Source organism: Schistocerca gregaria, chromosome X (genome assembly GCF_023897955.1).
Source record: "Schistocerca gregaria isolate iqSchGreg1 chromosome X, iqSchGreg1.2, whole genome shotgun sequence".
In the NCBI taxonomy this organism is placed as follows: Eukaryota; Metazoa; Arthropoda; class Insecta; order Orthoptera; family Acrididae; genus Schistocerca; species Schistocerca gregaria.
The window spans coordinates 158558347-158577965 of NC_064931.1; the positions used below are offsets into that span (position 1 = coordinate 158558347).

Below are 19619 nucleotides of genomic sequence, written 5' to 3' on the forward strand. Positions count from 1 at the left end.
CAGTAGTGGATTTGTTTCTAAGTCTTAGTTGGACTGCTCAGTCAGTATCGATCAAACAAGTAGTTTAGTCGTGTGTACTTCTGATATAAAACTGAACTGTCGACTTGTAAGGCTTTTTTTTTTACTTCGTCAAGAGTTTGTGCACGAAACACAGATACAGTGATACGGTTTTGTTGCTGTACAAACCAATGGTGTAGACTAGCCACAATGCGTTTTTTTGTCGTGGAGTACTGAGCAATGATCTTGTTGTCTCTAACAGCATTTTTGGACTAAAAATAGCGCTTTAAAAGGTAAGCCGATGCAGCTTTTTGCTGCAAAATGCGCGAGTTTGAAACGTATGTCGTTGGACAGTACTGGGTCCTGCTCAGTCTTCTGAAAAATTGATCGTAGTCTCCTATGAGTTATTGCTGCTCATCGCAAAGGCTAATAACAGTCATAGTGTTTGTTGAAAGCAGCTGATATTGTTCTTGGAACAGTAAGCAAACAAAATATATCGCAAATACCGCTTTCTGACTTCGAACGTCGGATTGTTCAAATACACTACTGGCCATTAAAATTGCTACGCCAAGAAGAAATGCAGTGATAAACGGGTATTCATCGGACTGATATGTTATACTAGAACTGACTTGTGATTACATTTTCACGCAATTTGGGTGCATAGATCCTGAGAAATCAGTACCCAGAACAATCACCTCTGGCCATAATAACGGCCTTGATACTCCGTGGCATTCAGTCAAACAGAGCTTGGATGGCGTGTACAGGTACAGCTGCCCATGCAGCTTCAACACGATATCACAGTTCATCAATAGTATTGACTGGCGTATTGTGACGAGCTAGTTGCTCGGCCACCGTTGACATCTGAAATGTAACGTCCACTGTTCAAAGTGCCGTCATAGCAAGCAAGAGGTGACCGAGACGTGTAACCAATGGCACCCCATACCATCACGCCGCGTGATACGCCAGTATGGCGATGACGAATACACACTTCCAATGTGCGTTCACCTCGATTTCACCAAACACGGATGCGACCATCATGATGCTGTAAACAGAACCTGGATTCATCCGAAAAAATGACATTTTGCCATTCGTGCACCCAGGTTCGTCGTTGAGTACACCAACGCAGGCGCTCCTGTCTGTGATGCAGCGTCAAGGGTAACCGCAGCCATGGTCTCCGAGCTGATAGTCCATGCTGCTGCAAACGTCGTCGAACTGTTCGTGCAGATGGTTGTTGTCTTGCAAACGTCCCCATCTGTTGACTCAGGGATCGAAACGTGGCTGCACGATCCGTTACAGCCATGCGGATAAGATGCGTCATCTCGACTGCCAGTGATACGATGCCGTTGGGATACAGCACGGCGTTCCGTATTCCATATTCTGCTAACAGTCATTGCATTGGATCTCGACCAACGCGAGCAGCAATGTCGCGATACGGTAAACTGAAATCGCGATAGGCTACAATACGACCTTTATCAAAGTCGGAAACGTGAGGGTACGCATTTCTCCTCCTTACACGAGGCATCACAACAACGTCTCACCAGACAACGCCGGTCAACTGCAGTTTGTGTATGAGAAATCGGTTGGCAACTTTCCTCATGTCAGCACGTTGTAGGTCTCGCCACCGGCGCCAGCCTTGTGTGAATTCTCTGGAAAGCTAATCATTTGCATATCACAGCATATTCTTACTGTCGGTTACAAATCGCGTCTGTAGCACATCTTCGTGGTGTAGCAATTTTAATGGCCAGAAGTGTATGTGTGAAATCTTATGAGACTTAACTGCTAAGGTCTTCAGTTCCTAAGCTTACCCAATACTTAACCTAAGTTATCCTAAGGACAAACACACAGACCCATGCCCCAGGGGGGACTCGAACCTGCGCCCGGACCAGCCACACAGTCCATGACTACAGCGCCTGAGACCGCTCGGCTATTCCCGCGCGAAACGTCGAATTGATGATATGGCCGAAGACATAACAAATCAGGTAGTGCAGGTCATGAAAGAATCGGAATTTTTCGCAATACTGTTAGACGAGAGTACAGATGTTGCAAATTGTTGTCAACTGTTAGCTTTCGTTCGATACATGCAAAAGGAAACAACTAAAAACGAGATGCTGTTTTCTACAGACCTAAAGACTACTTCAAAAGTGATCCATATTATGACAGTGATATATGAATTCTTTTGCAAATACGAACTGTCGTGACAAAAGCTGATCGGGGAATGCACAGACGGCGCTCCGTCGATGCTTGGATCACGCTAGGATTCGTGTAGATGGTCAGAGAAGAGAATCCCAATGCTATTTCAATTCACTGTGTTATACACTGTCAAGCCTTGGCAGCTAAGACACTTCCAAGCGAACGAAACAATTGTCTAAAAACGATGTACCAAATTATGAATCACGTTGAACAGAGTGCGTCAAACACTCGCCTTTTCACGGCCTTTTGTGAACATTTGGGCACAGAACATTAAAAAACTGTTATTACATGTGGAAGTACTCTGGCTCTCAAAAGGAAACACTTTAGCTAGATTATTGGAACTTAGCGATGAAGTGATTCGGTTTTTAGAAATTCAAAGCAAAACTGAATAGAATGTGGGAACTCCAAAAGTCAAGTGTTCAAACTTTGTTGGCTTATCTGTGAGATATTTTCGATTAATTCAACTCACTGAATCTAAAATCGCAAGGTTGAGATTCGAACATAATTTATCATCCCGGACCGAGCGAGGTGGCGTAGTGGTTAGCACACTGGACTTGCATTCGGGAGGACGACGGTTCAATCCCGCGTCCAGCTATCCTGATTCAGGTTTTCCGTTATTTCCCTAAATCGCTCCAGGCAAATGCCGGGATGGTTCCTTTGAAAGGGCACGGCCGACATCCTTCCCCAATGTTATGAGACCGATGACATTGCAGTTCCGTCTCTTCCCCCAAAAAGAACCCAATTGCAACTGCAACATCATCCAAATGCCATCACAGCGTATATTGATAAGTTGCAACTTTGGAAACATAAAATCGTAGCCTGGAAATATGTCTGTTTCCCAAAAATTATTTGGAATTCTGGAAGAAAGACTCTTTATGGAAGTCTTTAAGCAAACTCGTACCACGAATTAAATATCAAATCATTTGGAGCGTCTACCCGACGAGTTCAAACGCTACTTCGCTAGCTCGTGTGAGAATAATATTTACAGATTGGCCACAGGTCCTTTTCATCTTGACATAGATGTGCTGTCGCGAACACTGCAAGAACAAGCTTTGGAAATTAAAAACGATTCTGCAGCCAAATATGACTTTGAGAAGATGGGTAAGTCATTATTTGGGTAAAATATCTGAAAGTTTATCCAACGTAGCACAGCAAGCCTTACAACTGTACTTACAATTTTCAAGCACTTGTTTGTGCGAGAGGGCGTTTTCAGCAGTTGTAGCAATGAAAACGAAATCCAGAAGCAAACTGAGTATTGCTAGTGATTTACCCCGTGCACTTTTTTCCATTCAGCCAAGAACTGAAAATCTTTGCAAAAATATGCTATCGCATTGACTTATTTGATTTTATAACCAAATGTGTCTGCAGATCATGTATGTATACAACAAAACATTTATATTATAAATTTTATGAACTTTTTCTTTTTTTGCTCGTATTATCCTTAGCCGAACGAATAGTTGCGACTGGACGTAATTCGGTCGTCCAATATCGCCCCCATTCATTGTATCCCCATCGACGCGCAAATCGCCGAAGTGGCGTCAAGTCGAAAGACTTGCACCCGACGAACGGTCTACCCGACGATAGGCCCTAGTCACACGACATTTTAACAACCACAACAACAATGTCCGTTCTTAAAAATTGTTTCCTCACTTCATTTAGTGACAAGGTCTCATCTTGTAATACTGGTAAGTGTGATGAGTATACTTCATAGTTATACAGAAATTCGTAGTGATGTCATGCGTTCATTGGATTATGAGAGGTAGAGTATTTGTTACAGTACGAACATCTGAAGTTAGTAGAATGAGATTTTCACTCTGCAGCGGAGTGTGCGCTGATATGAATCTTCCTGGCAGATTAAAACTGTGTGCCGGACCGAGACTCGAACTCTGGACCTTTGCCTTTCGTGGGCTGCTCTACCATCTGAGCTATCCAAGCACGACTCACAACCCATCCTCACAGCTTCGATTCTGCCAGTACCTTTCCTCCTACCTTCCAAAATTCACAGAAGCTCTTCTGCGAACCTTACAGAACCAGCACTCCTGGAAGAATAGATATTGCGGAGACATGGCTTAGCTACAGCCTGGGGGATGTTTCCAGAATGAGATTTTCACTCTGCAGCAGTCCGGCACACAGTTTTAATCTGCCAGGAAGTTTGATATCAGCGCACACTCCTCTGCAGAGTGAAAATCTCATTCTGGAAACATCCCCCAGGCTGTGGCTTAGCCATGTCTCCGCAATATCCTTTCTTCCAGCAGTGCTAGTTCTGCAAGGCTCGCAGAAGAGCTTCTGTAAAGTTTGGAAGGTAGGAGACGAGGTACTGGCAGAAATGAAGCTGTGAGGACGGGTCGTGAGTCGTGCTTGGATAGCTCAGATGGTAGAGCACTTGCTTGCTAAAGGCAAAGGTCCCGAGTTCGAGTCTCGGTCGGGCACACAGTTTTAATCTGCCAGGAAGTTTCGTCTGAAGTTAGTGTTTTATCTCAAGGATGTGCTTGTGGTCGAGAGCAGGAGAGTACCAGTGTCGCTGCGCTGTGGGGTGAAGTGTGAGGGGGAAATGTTTATCTGTCTCGGATTCGGGGTTGGCAACCGACGGGTTAGCGCACGGCGTACCAAAAAGCTACAATGTTATACATTTGATACGGAAGAAACATAGATTCGAGATTGTGCATTATACAGATAGATGTTCATCTTCAAATGCGTTACTCACATAAATCAAGGAAAATGAAACTGTTTTGAAGGTGTCTTAGCACTAAGCAATTAGTACAGAAAAACAATATTTCAAAAACCTATTGAGCATTTCAGATCGTGTCTGAGAGTTTTATATAACATCAATTATTACCACTGGTAATTAATCGCTCATTTCTTTATTGTTTTAATTGTCAACGTCAGACAATACACTATGAGACAGCGCCACTTCCGTCTCGACTTTTAGTGCCACAACAGGAAGATTTTGACGATGGCGCCAGTGGGAAAAAGAGGTTTATCGATACAAAATGTTCTGACATGTCACTGGAAGAATAACTAAAAGTGTGCGTATTGTACTTCCCTCGGCCACTTTACTATGTGGGTGACAAGGAAACCGTGCGGTTCTAGGCGCTTCAGTCTGGAACCGCGTGACCGCTACGGTCGGAGGTTCGAATCCTGCCTCGGGCATGGATGTGTGTGATGTCCTTAGGTTAGTTACGTTTAAGTAGTTCTAAGTTCTAGGGGACTGATGACCGCAGATGTTAAGTCCCATAGTGCTCAGAGCCATTCGAACTTTTTTTTTTTTTTTTTTTTTTTTTTTTTTTTTTTTTTTTTTTTTTTTGACAAGGAAACACTTTTGCCTTGTCGACTAACATCTTTACACAGACATTGGAAGAAAATGGTTTAGACGTATTGTGTTGTATTTTACACACCATTCTATGAAATGGAGTACTCCAAAAATTGCCAAGATTCTTCAGTTCTAAAATAATAATTAATTCAACCAAATTACCATAAATTTTACATCATCATCAATTTGGTCACAATTCGTGTGAGGGGAGATAGTACCTGTTATGGCTATGCAACTAATTGCAACATATCTATCGAAGCTGAGAAAATTATCTGTACCCCTTATCTATTTCTAAATACAAGATATCTAATAAAAAAATCCTTTGACATGTGCGTTTATTCCCTAAAATGGTTAATACACGAATTTGTATGGAAATTCGGGCTCTGCTCATTACAGAGATGGCCAGTTTCAAACACGGTACTGATTTGTAGCAAATGCTGTGAAAATAATTAAGTCTGTTGGAATACATCACCATGAATAGAAGAAAAATGGCGAGTGCTGATAGATTGGAGTGGCTCCGAGCAGTCTGAAACAGAATACAGTTGCTGAGCACAGCCTCACAAACAAACATAAAATACTATTTGACAAAATGAAAATTTAGTCCCAAGGCTTTTACATAGATCTAGATTTGATCCTATTGAGTTATATGTCTATAGCCAATCTGGGCATGTACAGGGCTCTTATGAACTGTTAGTTGCAAGTACTGTATCCTTAATTATTAAGGCTTTACACAATGTCTTTGCACTTGTGTTTCAGGGAACATTTGACTCATGCCACATATGGGATGTGAACTACAATCTTTCAGCACAGGAGATCCTTGATGAGCTAAGGCGACCAGGTCTCACAACGAGGCCGTGCACAGAATGGAATTTTGATACATCAGAATTTGGAGAGACTGTTATTAGCCAGGTAAGTTTGTATATCAGCACTTATATGGCAGAAGCAGGTAGTTCTGACCCCAAACAAATACAAAATGTACTGTTCTTGTCATTTGCTGTCTCTTGTGTGCATATTGAACTTTTCTCTTGTTGCACACTACTGGTTCAGTAAATCTAATTTTATGCTGTATTCAGTGTTCAATGTATGTGCAGCATGTAATATGAAGGTTATTAAGCAAAAGAGAAGTACAATGTTTTACTTTAGTTACATTTTCGTTCAATTCCTTGAAGGTTGATTGTAGTTTCCATTCTGATCTCAAGTTGCTCATAATTTCTGCATCCTGTAAGGGAACCTGATGACTTTTGGATTTATTTTAAATTAATCACTTCAATTTTTTTCATGTACATTGGTTTATTTGCATTGATATATTTGCTGTTGGTTACAGAATGTTAATTTTGGCCTCAGAAATAAATTTCACAACTGAATCTTGTCCCAAAGCTTTTACATAGATCTAGATTTCATTCTTTTGAGTTATATGTCTATAGCCAATCTGGGCATCTTTATCTCTCAGACTAACTTCCACTACATCTCTTCATCAAAGATGTCATCCTAATCAGTGATGCTAGAATTATTCAAAAGTTAACATCAAGTGACAGGAAGTCTTTTTAAATAACTGAGATACAATTTAAAATTTTTGTATATTAACAATACATGTTTAGATGTTTATAAATAAAATTGAAATAATCTTTTGAGACTTTATAGTTGCATATTCTGATCAGAAGAATAAAAAGTTATTTAATGTTTATTACAGCTATAATTTAATCTTGCACCCCAGTTTGTTTCCTGCTACATTTGTATGTCCTCTTCCCTTTATCTTTAATTTTGTACATATGTAAGTACACTGTTTGCTGAGCAGCTCTCAATTTTTCAATGGATTTCATATCTAATGTCAATGTCTCACTGCCATAAGTGAAAACTGGGAATAGCAGTAGTTAACTTTCTGTTTCAGACACATTGGCATCTTCATTTTGAAAACACTATTTAGTAGATGTAATAGAAGTGCAGCACAAGATCCTTATATTTATTTTTTCTACTATCCAACTATCCTCTGTTTTCAGTTGCACTAAATATGAAATCTCAGCAACTGGTTTTTGTTGTTAATTTATACCAATTCCTGTTGCTCTGTGTTGTTTACATATTCTTTTTCTTTTAGTCTTAGCTTATTGTAATTGACCTTCAGGTGTATTTCTAAACTTGATGTATTGAGTTTTTCCATTAATTGCTTAAGTTTATTTGCATAAGAGGCACACAGCTTTTATTTGCTGTGACATTTCAAGTAATTGTGAACTCCACTGCAGTGAGAAAATTCAATCTAGAAACAATCCCTTTGACTGTGGCTAAGCAATTTCTCTCCAACTTCCTTTCTTCCAGAAATGTTAGCATCATAACATTACTTGAGAACCTATGTGGAATTTGGAAAATAGGAGAAATGTATGGCAGAAGTAAAACTGTGTGGGAGGTCATGAGCCGTGCCTGGGTAGCTCAGTAAGTGGAGAATTTGCCCCTCTAAGGGAAAGGTTCCAGGTTCACGTCCCAGTTTCATACACAGTTTTAATCTGCCAGGAAGTATCAAAATGAAGATGGGTTAGATATGCACCATTAATATAAACTCATTCTTGTTTTTCCTAGTTTATAAATGTGAAATTATTTGTTTTCCAAGTGCTGTTGATACAGATTTTGTTGAAACTAAGTAGAAAGCTTTCTCAAAATCGTTGAACCTTGGACAGGCACTGTTGTTTTCAAGTTTAACATGTGAGGTTGACTAATGGATGAGCTGTACCTGTGACTCTAAAATTTTCCTGGTGTAGGAGTTACTGTTCAGATTGCCTTGTATGAATGATAGTCCATATGTGATACTCTGAGTCCAAGTTGAACTGTGACACATTGAAAAATGTTTAAATTGAATTAGACTGCTGTCTTTGTGAAAATAAATTCTGTTGCCTGTTGCATGGTATGATATACTACAAAAATGGGTTACACCTCACCACTTTAAATATGCTTGCTTCCTCTTTACTACTTATTTGCTCCAACCAAATGGTGTCAAATTTAGAAACAGGTTGTTTGCTTAAATTAAGACTCCTACAAAAATTTTGTCATTTTTCTATGCCAGTCATTTTGAGACCTCCATTGTTTCCATGTCTATTATATTTGTTTTAATTGCTTAAGTGGTAAATATATCAGTCCCTTACCAAACAAAGCAAATACATTCAGATATGACTCTACTGATTGATATGATTAATTAAAATTATATGTCATTTTGAAGTGGCATTGTAAGAATTTTCATTGGTGCTAGATATAAGTCTGATCTCTTCAGTCCTATAAAAGGATGCCATCATGCTTCATAAGACCTTGTAAAGTTTTATTCTTAAATTTACTGCATATTTTTGTATCTGAGAGGCACAGTAATGTATTTTAATAACAGTAACATGTAGACTCATGCAGTTGTCGTTTGTTTGATTGTTTTTGGACTGCCAGTAACTGTTGACCACAGCTTACTCAGCTGCCAGCTTCCATTGGTGAGGCACCCGGAGGCTATCGAGTCACTTATTTAGCTTGTTCTGTTAGCTTTCATAGTTTAGGGGGATTAAAAGAGTGCTGGATATGTTGGGAGACAATTGCAACCTTTTTATTTCAGAAAAACTTGTGCTGGAAGGGAGTATCAAAATGGCCTGTGTATTGAAGCAGCTATTGAAGTCATTTGTGTTGTGGTGTGCAGCATGTTTAGCAACTTGATGGTCAAGTTTTTGGTTTTCCACAGTGTTTGTGGTGGCCATAACTTTGAGTAGACAGTTTGTTACTTGTGATGACAACATAGAATACTGTACAGTATTTTCAGCCAATTTTGAATCCCTGCTTGTTCTGCATTCAGGAAATCCAAAAACTCTTCTTTCCCCTGGAAAAACTTCAGTCACGCATCCTATTACTGAAATCTTGTCAGGAGTATGGTATCCCACCTATGGGGCTTACTATAAAAATTGGTATGCCAAACCTAGTGCAATAACCTTCACGTTTTCCATTTCCATCAGTCCCTAGCCTCACCAGTCTGGTCTTTCATAATTATACAATCAAGCTCAAACAATAGTTGACATTCTCTACTTCTTTTGCCAAATTCTTTTACACTGCGACCACAACTTCTTGAATGCAATCACTGCAACTGAAACTATTCCTCTTCAACAGTTTGAACATCATTCACAGCATTATCTCAGGAAACTGTCTCAGCCATTTCTGTTATATGCCCACTTGGGATTACCTGTAGCCAAGAAAGAGCCTACCACTCTGATCCAATTGCCTAAAAATCTTTCATAGCTACTGCACCATGCCATGCTAACTTGCTCTGCCTTCCACATCCTGAAGCAGTCCTCCAGTCAAGGTGAAACACACTGCTCCTGAATACCCAGTAGCACTGTTGGTAACCTGACACCAGCAGACATCTCATTACTCTCTAAAAGGCCTCACTTTTAGCCCAAAACATGAGTTCAAATATGCTGCACTTGTATATTTAGTTGGTTAGTTAGTTATTTTATTAGTTTCCTGTTCCATGGATCATGTTGCGTGATAAATTGTAATGATGTGGACTGAATAATTTTACATTCACATTACAAATTAATGTGTAAACCTTCTCTCCTTCAATTATTCTCTGCAGTGGAAATGTTTCTTTTCCAGGTACACCACTGTCCACAGCCATTAAAAACCCCACATAACACAATGTTGAAAACAGTTCCAATCTTCCACAATGTGTGATCCTCCTCCCCTTCCCCCAGTAATCTTTCATGAATTCCTCACTTCTAACCTGGCCTCACCTTCCTTTTCTCAATCCCTCCCCCAGTGAGTCCAACATCACTCTCATGTAAGACACAGCTATCTACAACCAGAGAATCAATCCAGACCTTATCATCCTTTACACGAACAGAGGCTGTGCCACAGTGGTCATGAATCATAGTGACTGTGGGGCTGAGGGTCTCTGCCAGTTTCACACCATCTCTGTACATAAACTTGATAACTATTATCCTATGCCAGAAGTCTGGCATGTTTTCCAACAGCTTCTCAAGACCTTAGGTACATCCGAAAATATGATGTCTGAGTCCATCTTTCTCCGCACCCTGTCAGCCCCCAGAACTCCTCTCTTTTACCTAATCCCCAGGCTCAACAATCTGAATCCCACAGGTCTCCCTATCGGTTGTCCCACTGTGACTAAGTACAATGATCCTGCAGAATTAACCTCTGCCTTTGATGACCATCACCTTCAAACTATTATCTGTAACCTCTCATTCTACATTGAAGACACTGTTCACTTTCTTCACCATCTCTCCATTGTTCCTTTTACTCTACCACCAGACTTAATTTTGGTCACTGTCAATACAACACCTTGTGCACCACAACATTTTGCATGCCTATGGCCATGGAGCTATGGGACACTAACTTATTCAGTGTCCTCCTGGTATCAAACCCACCACTTCTTTCCTAATGTTCCGACTTATCCACATCCTGACCCACTATTATTTTAAGTTTGAAGGCCAACTGTTAAAAAAAATCTATGGCAATGCCATAGGTACTTGCATGACACCATCCTACACTGATCGTTTATAGCCCATCTGGATGATACCACAAATCCAATCAACAGCTAAAACTCCTTGTAGGGACTCTGAACAATAATACTGTTGATTGACAATGTATAGACTCTCTTCTGATCCATAGTTAGTATCCTCTTTGCTTTCATATTGAACAGACACTATGTATAATACTAAATGGAAATAAAACGGCGTTTACAGAACACAGTACTGTTGGTAATAATGCACTGTTGTATCACCTAGACTGTGCAAACTCACTACATTGGTGACACCAAGTCGTGAATACATGATTTGCATTTGTGATCATGATCACCCATGTCTGCTCCATGCTTACCAAAACATCATCTCGCCTAATATTTGACGTAACTGGTGTGAGTGCTGTGGATGTGTGAAGTGACCTTGTCTATTAGCATAGTGAGCAGACTGAAAACTTTTCATCAGACTTAAATTACTAGCATATCTAGTGTGTTGACAATGACAACTTGCAACAATAATTACTCTACAGGTCCAACAACAAGAACACTACATCAGTGCTCCACACATGCTTCAATGTGGTGCCCTTCCTGTATAGAAAATGTGAGAAACTTTTCCTCGACCACCCACCATGTCACCAGTGCACGCCACACAACACGTTGTCAACTGGCCTCCTTCTGAGAGTCACTACCACTAGTGCCGAACTCAACGGCATAATTTCACCTGATAATCGTGGCGATTATCTCACATTTTGAGCTTCCGTGGACTCGCCTCAGGCAGCATTCCATATAAAGACAGATGAATAGCAACTGGCAAACAATCATTGTGCCATGTTGGCATCATCACCACAGTTGTCGTTCAGCAGACAGCACAGCAACTACATACTACAACATGCACTGTGCACGTCAGCTGTCAGCATGCCATGTCCCCTCACTGGGCTGAACATTAAGCTCCCCCAAGTATCAAATGAGTTATATCTCTAACGTCGATCAGTTGTAGAATTTTGGAACACGTATTATGTTCGAGGATAATGTCTTATCTGGAGACTAGAAATCTACTCCACAGGAATCAGCATGGGTTTTGAAAAAGACAGTCGTGAGAAACCCAGCTCGCGCTATTCATCCACGAGACTCAGAGGGCCTTAGACACGGGTTCACAGGTAGATGCCGTGTTTCTTCACTTCCGCAAGGCGTTTGACACAGTTCCTCACAGTCGTTTAATGAACAAAGTAAGAGCATATGGACTATCATATCAATTGTGTGATTGGATTGAGGAGTTCCTAGATAACAGAACGCAGCATGTCATTCTCAATGGAGAGAAGTCTTCCGAAGTAAGAGTGATTTCAGGTATGCCGCAGGGGAGTGTCATAGGACTGTTGCTATTCACAATATACATAAATGACCTGGTGGATGACATCAGAAGTTCACTGAGGCTTTTTGCAGATGATGCTGTGGTGTATCGAGAGGTTGCAACAATGGAAAATTGTACTGAAATGCAGGAGGATCTGCAGCGAATTGACGCATGGTGCACGGAATGGCAATTGAATCTCAATGTAGACAAGTGTAATGTGATGCGAATACATAGAAAGATAGGTCCCTTATCATTTAGCTACAAAATAGCAGGTCAGCAACTGGAAGCAGTTAATTCCATAAATTATCTGGGAGTACGCATTAGGAGTGATTTAAAATGGAATGATCATATAAAGTTGATCGTCGGTAAAGCAGATGCCAGACTGAGATTCATTGGAAGAATCCTAAGGAAATGCAATCCGACAGCAAAGGAAGTAGGTTACAGTACGCTTGTTCGCCCACTGCTTGAATACTGCTCAGCAGTGTGGGATCCGCACCAGATAGGGTTGATAGAAGAGATAGAGAAGATCCAATGGAGAGCAGCGCGCTTCGTTACAGGATCATTTAGTAATCGCGAAAGCGTTACGGAGATGATAGATAAACTCCAGTGGAAGACTCTGCAGGAGAGACGCTCAGTAGCTCGGTACGGGCTTTTGTTAAAGTTTCGAGAACACACCTACACCGAAGAGTCAAGCAGTATATTGCTCCCTCCTACGTATATCTCGCGAAGAGACCATGAGGATAAAAATCAGAGAGATTAGAGCCCACACAGAAGCATACCGACAATCCTTCTTTCCACGTACAATACGAGACTGGAATAGAAGGGAGAACCGATAGAGGTACTCAGGGTATCCTCCGCCACACACCGTCAGGTGGCTTGCGGAGTATGGATGTAGATGTAGATGTAGATGCGATGTTATGGTTTGCTACAGCTGAATGCCTGTTTCATACTGAGACATTACAGACAATTCAGAACAATTCATCACTCTACTATATCATATAGGCGAGCACACCGAACCAGCAAGTGACATCATCCTGTAACCGCTGCCCTCCAATAAATATGATACAGTGACATGAGCGATTCTGCGAAGACTTGCACACCCACTGGAACAACAATGACATTAAGTGCTGTACAGAGCATGCTTTGACGAAGGCACTCTGTCATAGCTGTGGCACCACCTCTGGCACTTGACTGGTTGGTTAGTTGGTTGATTGATTTGGGGGAGGGGGCCAAACAGCAATGTTATTGATCCCATTGGATCAGGAAAGGATGGGGAAGGAAGTCGGCTGTGCCCTTTCAAAGGAACCATCCTGGAATTTGCCTGAAGGGATTTAGGGAAATCACAGAAAACCTAAATCAGGATGCCTGGACTGATTTGAACCACCATCCTCCCAAATGTGAGTCCAGCGTGCTAAGCAGTACACCACCTAGCTCAGTGACACTTGACTGATCCAGAAGTCATCAACGATTGCATGTTGTGGACTATCTGGCTTGCAAAGTTGCCGACTGTGGTCCAGAAAGGACTGATAGTCCACACGCAGTAACCAGCAGAAGACAGACTTACACTGGCCGACAGAATATATGCCCTAGGGTGTCAGGACAACCACCATCCAGACGGACCGCCCCACGACAACACACCACACTACGACGTCAGTTCACCACCACCCACTACAATGCAATGTCTGAACCACCCCAGCATTACGATGTTCAGCTGTCACGATGAACAACCACATCTGGATCAGACAGTGCTGATGCTGCAAGTTGGTACCACCTAACATTAAGTGATAAGGCACAAAAATGCCAATCTCTGTGCCAGCACCCAAATGTCGCCAGTGGGCAGGAATAAGTGCACTCACCCTCCATGCTACAACAGGTTGCCTTCTGGTCATGATCACCCCAACAAGAGGTGGATGCATTTTCTTCACAGATGTCGTAGACAACATCCACTTTCTGATTCACACAGTATATTCCTGTGGCACCTCACCTTGGCACAATCCACCTCAGAACCTCTGCACCTCCTAGCCACCAACAACGTTCCTATATGAGTATGCGACATCGTGACCAGAAATTGACTTTCTACATAGCCAATGTCACACAAACAGTTCTCGGGGTGGACTTCTTGTGACACTTGTGTTCCCCTGACTAGCATCAGTCTGCATTGTACCACCACAACACACACACTGTAATCAAAGCTGCACCTACAACATGGGGACGTACTACCAGCAGTCCACCAGTTCATCCCCCATATCAGTGCCACCTAATGCAACAAACCGTCACTGCACTGGACAAGCTGATTACAGACTAATTACAGCTCCTGGATGTATGTGAAGAAAACCATTGATTGTGCCTATGACTTTAGTCACTTAAACAGGAGCTCAAAACCACCAGCACTACAATTGTTGTATTAAAACAGCAATGCACACACTGATCAATGGGACCCATAGCCTCCTCGTCAACCACACCAGAACTACACCCAAAGCCAACCTTGACAGACAAGTTGACGCAGGCACATATTTTGCCCTCTGCTTTACTTGCCTCCCTGGCCCATGCCAGTGTCCCCTCAATGGTGTATTCGTGTGCCATATGGAACGATCCACAGGATTACTACACTGTGACCTATGGCACAACACAAGGGACATGGATTAGATCCTCAAAAACTCAATGCAGGGAAAGAAGCAGTCGATCAAATGGTGCTATGTGGTGTGCTTCGATAATCTGTCAGCCCATGGGCCTCACAAATAAAGGTGGTTCCAAATAAAGATGGATCAGTCCACATGTGCAGTGATTATCATACATTGAATGCTTAAACTGTTCGTGATTCCAGCCCTGTACCAAACATCCAAGACTTTACCCACAAACAAGCAGAGGCTACTGTGTTTTCTGTCACCGATTGCAAGAAAGCATACTACCAAATTCCCATGCACCTGGATGATATTAAAAAAAACTGTCATCATCATGGCTTTTGGTTTGTTCGAGTACTTGGTACTGCCGTACAGACCCAAAAATGCTGCACATACATGGTAGCGTTTCATCGGCCGTGTTCTTTTTAACGTCCCCAATTACTATTCCTACATAGACAATGTAGTAGTGTTCTCCAAAGACAATAAGTGCATGACAGACACTTCAAACAAGTTGTCAGTGCCTTAGATGAAGCAGGGATCAACACCATAAAGGACAAGTTACAGCTTTGCCAGAAACAAGTCACGTTTCTTGGATACACTGACTCCACTTCAGGAAAATGTCAGATGGACAGCCAGTTGGCACCAGTACAAAGTCTTCCATGACCACAAACATTCCATGACCTCAGGCAGCATCTCAGCATCTTAAATTTTTACTGGCGAAACATCTCACATGCAGTGGATACCCAGGCTCCACTCACTGATGAATTACAAGGACCAAACCCCCAGAGATGTTGTCAGCTCACATAGACCAGAGACGTGCACATGGCTTTCACTCATATAGTCGACAGTTTGGTTTCAGCAATGGCTTTAGCCCACCTGGTGTGGGTGTACTTCTTACAGTGACTACCGATGCCAGTAAGATAGCAATGGGGGCAGTACTCCAACAATCACTGATAAGCAAGTGCAACCACTCTGGTTTTTCTCCAAAATGCTCTCAAAAGCCCAAATGCAGTATCCTGCACTTTACCAAGAACTTTTAGTAACATAGTCTGTACTCCGGACCAGGACAACCTTTACTCTCTTCTCTATAACTTGAACACTTGGTTCCAAATCCACAGGTGGCAACCTGTTCTATGTCAGAAAGTTTCTTCCTTGCAGGATCACTACCCATCTATGCTGCACCTGCAATAAAATGCAAGAGTTGTTGAAATGTAGTGATGACTTTGTCAGAGCCTCTACTGGAAGACAATATCCCATCGAGCTCATCCAGAAACAGGTCTCATATGCCATCTCCTGCTATGACTCTAGTGGACCTCTTAACCATCCACAGAGCAGCATTCCTCTGATCCCCCAGTATTACTATGGACTTGAAACTATCAACCACATTCTTCTCTAGGGCTTCAACCATCTCTCGGCATTCCCCAGGATATGGGATCTCATAACCAAAACCCATAGTAGTGTTCTGCCACACACCCAACTTACAGAATGTCCTGGGCCACCTCTATTCCAATCCTGCTCCCAGTCCTGCACCTAATGTGTCATCATTCCCTTCTGGTAGTCACAAATGTAACACCTGTCCAGTCCAGTCACCGGCATTTCCTACCCAATAAATGACGGGGCCACCTGTGAAATCACCCATGTAATATACCAGCTATGTGCCAGTTCCTGTACAGCATACTATGTGTACATGACAAGATACCAACTGTCTGTTCACTTGAATAGTCACTGCCAAACTACGGCAAACCACAAATATTTTAAACATAGCTGCACATTATTTTAAACATAGCCGCACAACAGCAATAGTTTCACGTAATAAAATTATAAAGCAGTTGCAAACCACAAACTTCACTATTCAGTTGCAAGACAGGCTGCACACCACAACACAAGTGACTTCAACTGTTGCATCACTATGTGGGAACTGTGTCTCCAGCATATCCCATGCTCCCACAGTCCCCTTACCTAAACCTCTGCTAACATGTTTCCCACAGTCTAATCTTACCTTCCCCCACCACTCCCTCCCCCTCCTCCACCCCACTTATGTATCTCTCTCTCTCTCTCTCTCTCTCTCTCTCTCTCTCTCTCTCTCTCTCTCTCTCTCTCTCTCTCTTTGGCTCTAGCTCTCCCTATCTCCCTGTCCCCCTTTTCCATTGCTCTCCCTTTTTCTCTCCCCTCTTCTTCTCCCCCTTCCTCTCCTTACCTCCCCCTTTCTAACATTGTATGTCTCTTGCTTTCTCGACCCTCTGAACTCCATTCTTCTTACTGTGCAGCTGCTGAGTCATCTGTCAAAAGATCTGACCCACTTTATTCCACTATCCCCCTCCCCACCTCAATCAATCCAGGCAACAGCTTTCAATTATCAATAATCACTAATCAGTCTCACTGTTTCATGGGAGTATAGGGACTTATACAGTTGTGTTTGTGAATGCCTGTAGAGCTTGAAAACTGGTGTGAATACTGTTTTCTGTTACGTATTTCTATGATCCTCATATCTGTCTGTTATAGGCAAGTGATTCACATTCTCTCATTTCATGCGTTTTTCCACCCAGGAATTTTCATTACTGTTATATAGTTTTTGAAATAAAGTGATTTCCTGACAGGTATTTGCTATGTGCATATATTTCTTGCACAGTACACAATTTTTGGGTTGTAGATAGGTTCCACATGAAAACGGCAAAACAGTTGGAGCCAAGTGTTTAGTAAAAGAACAACAAAATATAATATTGTGCAAACAACAAAGAACTATGTTTTTAGCATTTGCACAACATATGGTAACTGCAGAACTCAACATGAACAAAACGTTCACTACAACTTTTATGTTATTGGATATAACTTTTAGGAGTATCATGGTCAATCCCTTCAGTTCCAGATACTGTTAATAAAATTTTAGGTTAATAATTTTTTGTGTAGCTTTTATTTCTCATGATAAAATTACACTTCATTTTGCACCTCCATCTTTCAGATGGTAATGTATTTCTGTCTGTTTCATCCTTCCTTCTTCCAATACATAAAATTTAATTTTACTATGGAAATTTTTATGTTATGTTGGCAGTGGTCGCTGGTGTGTGACCGTGCTCAATTGACTAATGTGGCGGAGATGACTTTCCTAACAGGTGTTGCTGTTGGTGGTCTGGTCTCTGGACTGGTATCAGACAAGTAAGTTTTATTTTCCATAACGTAGTGCTTTAGATAGTAAATATCTCTCTGTTTAATATACCATTACAACTATACCTATCCAGTAATGAATGGCTTAGCCCCTGAAAGCTCAAGTTACTGAGTTTTAAATAAGAGCTACTAGTTGTATAAATATAGTACAGAAAATTCTAGACCTTAAAGTTATTCCTCAGTATTAATCATTGTATTCACATGATTGTTAATTATATAGTAATAGAGAAACAACAACCAGATAGCATTATGAGAAAAATATCTGTAGTAACTTTCTTACTCAGAAAGTTACTACTCAGCAGCCTATAAGTGTGGAGTGGAGTATGGCAAGTGTTTGAATGTAGGTAAATTTCTCATCTAAACTTTGTGCCTCTATATAAAGGAGAAGATTGAACTGATACTCAAAAAAGTTGTGAAGACAGTTCATAAAAGTACCCAGTGTAGTACAATGAAATTTACTCCTTATGAAAGAAAAAACTATCTGATCTCTTTTTTGACCATGAGATACATGTAACATTTAATCACAATACCATGGAGGGTGCAAGTTGCCTTTTTTGCCACATGACCACAATCTTTGCAGCAAAAGAGTTGCCCCACAGAATATTTCCATAATTTAAGTGAGAGTGGAAGGAAGCATAATACGAAACCCAAAGCTGTTCTGTACTGACACAGCATTTTAGTTCAATATTAATTACAGGGTGGTTAAAATTAAACTTTTGTTACTTGAGTGAGTCCTGTTAAAAATGAGTGATTGCAGGACAACGAAATTTTAAGGAAACATTTGTATGGATATGAAGAAGAAAAATAAAGAATAAACCATTGAAAGAAACACATTTTAATTTCCACATGAGAGGGTAACATTTGTTAATTGCAGATGATCTTTACATTCCAGCTTACAAACATTACTCAGTGTGATGTTCATCTGCAGTCACAACAGCATGGAACAGCATTAGAAATACCATTTCCAATTGTTCACAGCATTTTCTGAATAGGGAAACATGTTCTGTGTCATGATGCAGCTTGTGCATTACTTGAAGATCACACTTTGTGTCCAGCATTCTCAGCCCTGGCAACAGTAACTTTTTCAACAATTTGTGGTGCAATTGGCTGTAAGCCTCTCCCAGGAGCTATTCCCAAATTGTCAATTAATTTGAACTACCAAGTCATGTTCCTCAACCCCACTGTGGAAGGAAGACCCCTCCATATTCCTTTAATGCAGTGATACTCATGAAGAGAAGCAGCACTATTGCTATTGTTTTGATAAAACAGCTTTAAGAGTAAAGCCCTGCTGATACTGTCCAGAACAATTCTGACTGTCAGCCACTTTAGTGTACATGAATACTCGTGTTTCAACCCTATGTCACTGTACTGGTTCCAGTATAAGTGTTTAATGACAAGTCATGGCACTAACACCACTAACAATGTAAATCCTGCAGCACACAGTCTGAAAATCATTCCTGTGCAGTTTGGGTACCTATGCAGTAAATAGTGTCGCATATGCAATGTCTC

General features: G+C 41.3%; 1 protein-coding gene across 3 annotated transcripts in view; it reads left to right on the top strand.

Moving 5' to 3' along the window:
- LOC126298552 (organic cation transporter protein) overlaps window positions 1–19619 on the top strand; it is a 416359-nt gene that overhangs the window by 345521 nt on the left and 51219 nt on the right. For all 3 annotated transcript variants that reach the window (XM_049989909.1, XM_049989908.1, XM_049989910.1), the window contains exons 3-4: window positions 6254–6406; window positions 17998–18101. In XM_049989909.1, coding sequence (XP_049845866.1) covers window positions 6254–6406; window positions 17998–18101 — 257 coding nt within the window. The remainder of the gene's footprint in view (window positions 1–6253; window positions 6407–17997; window positions 18102–19619) is intronic.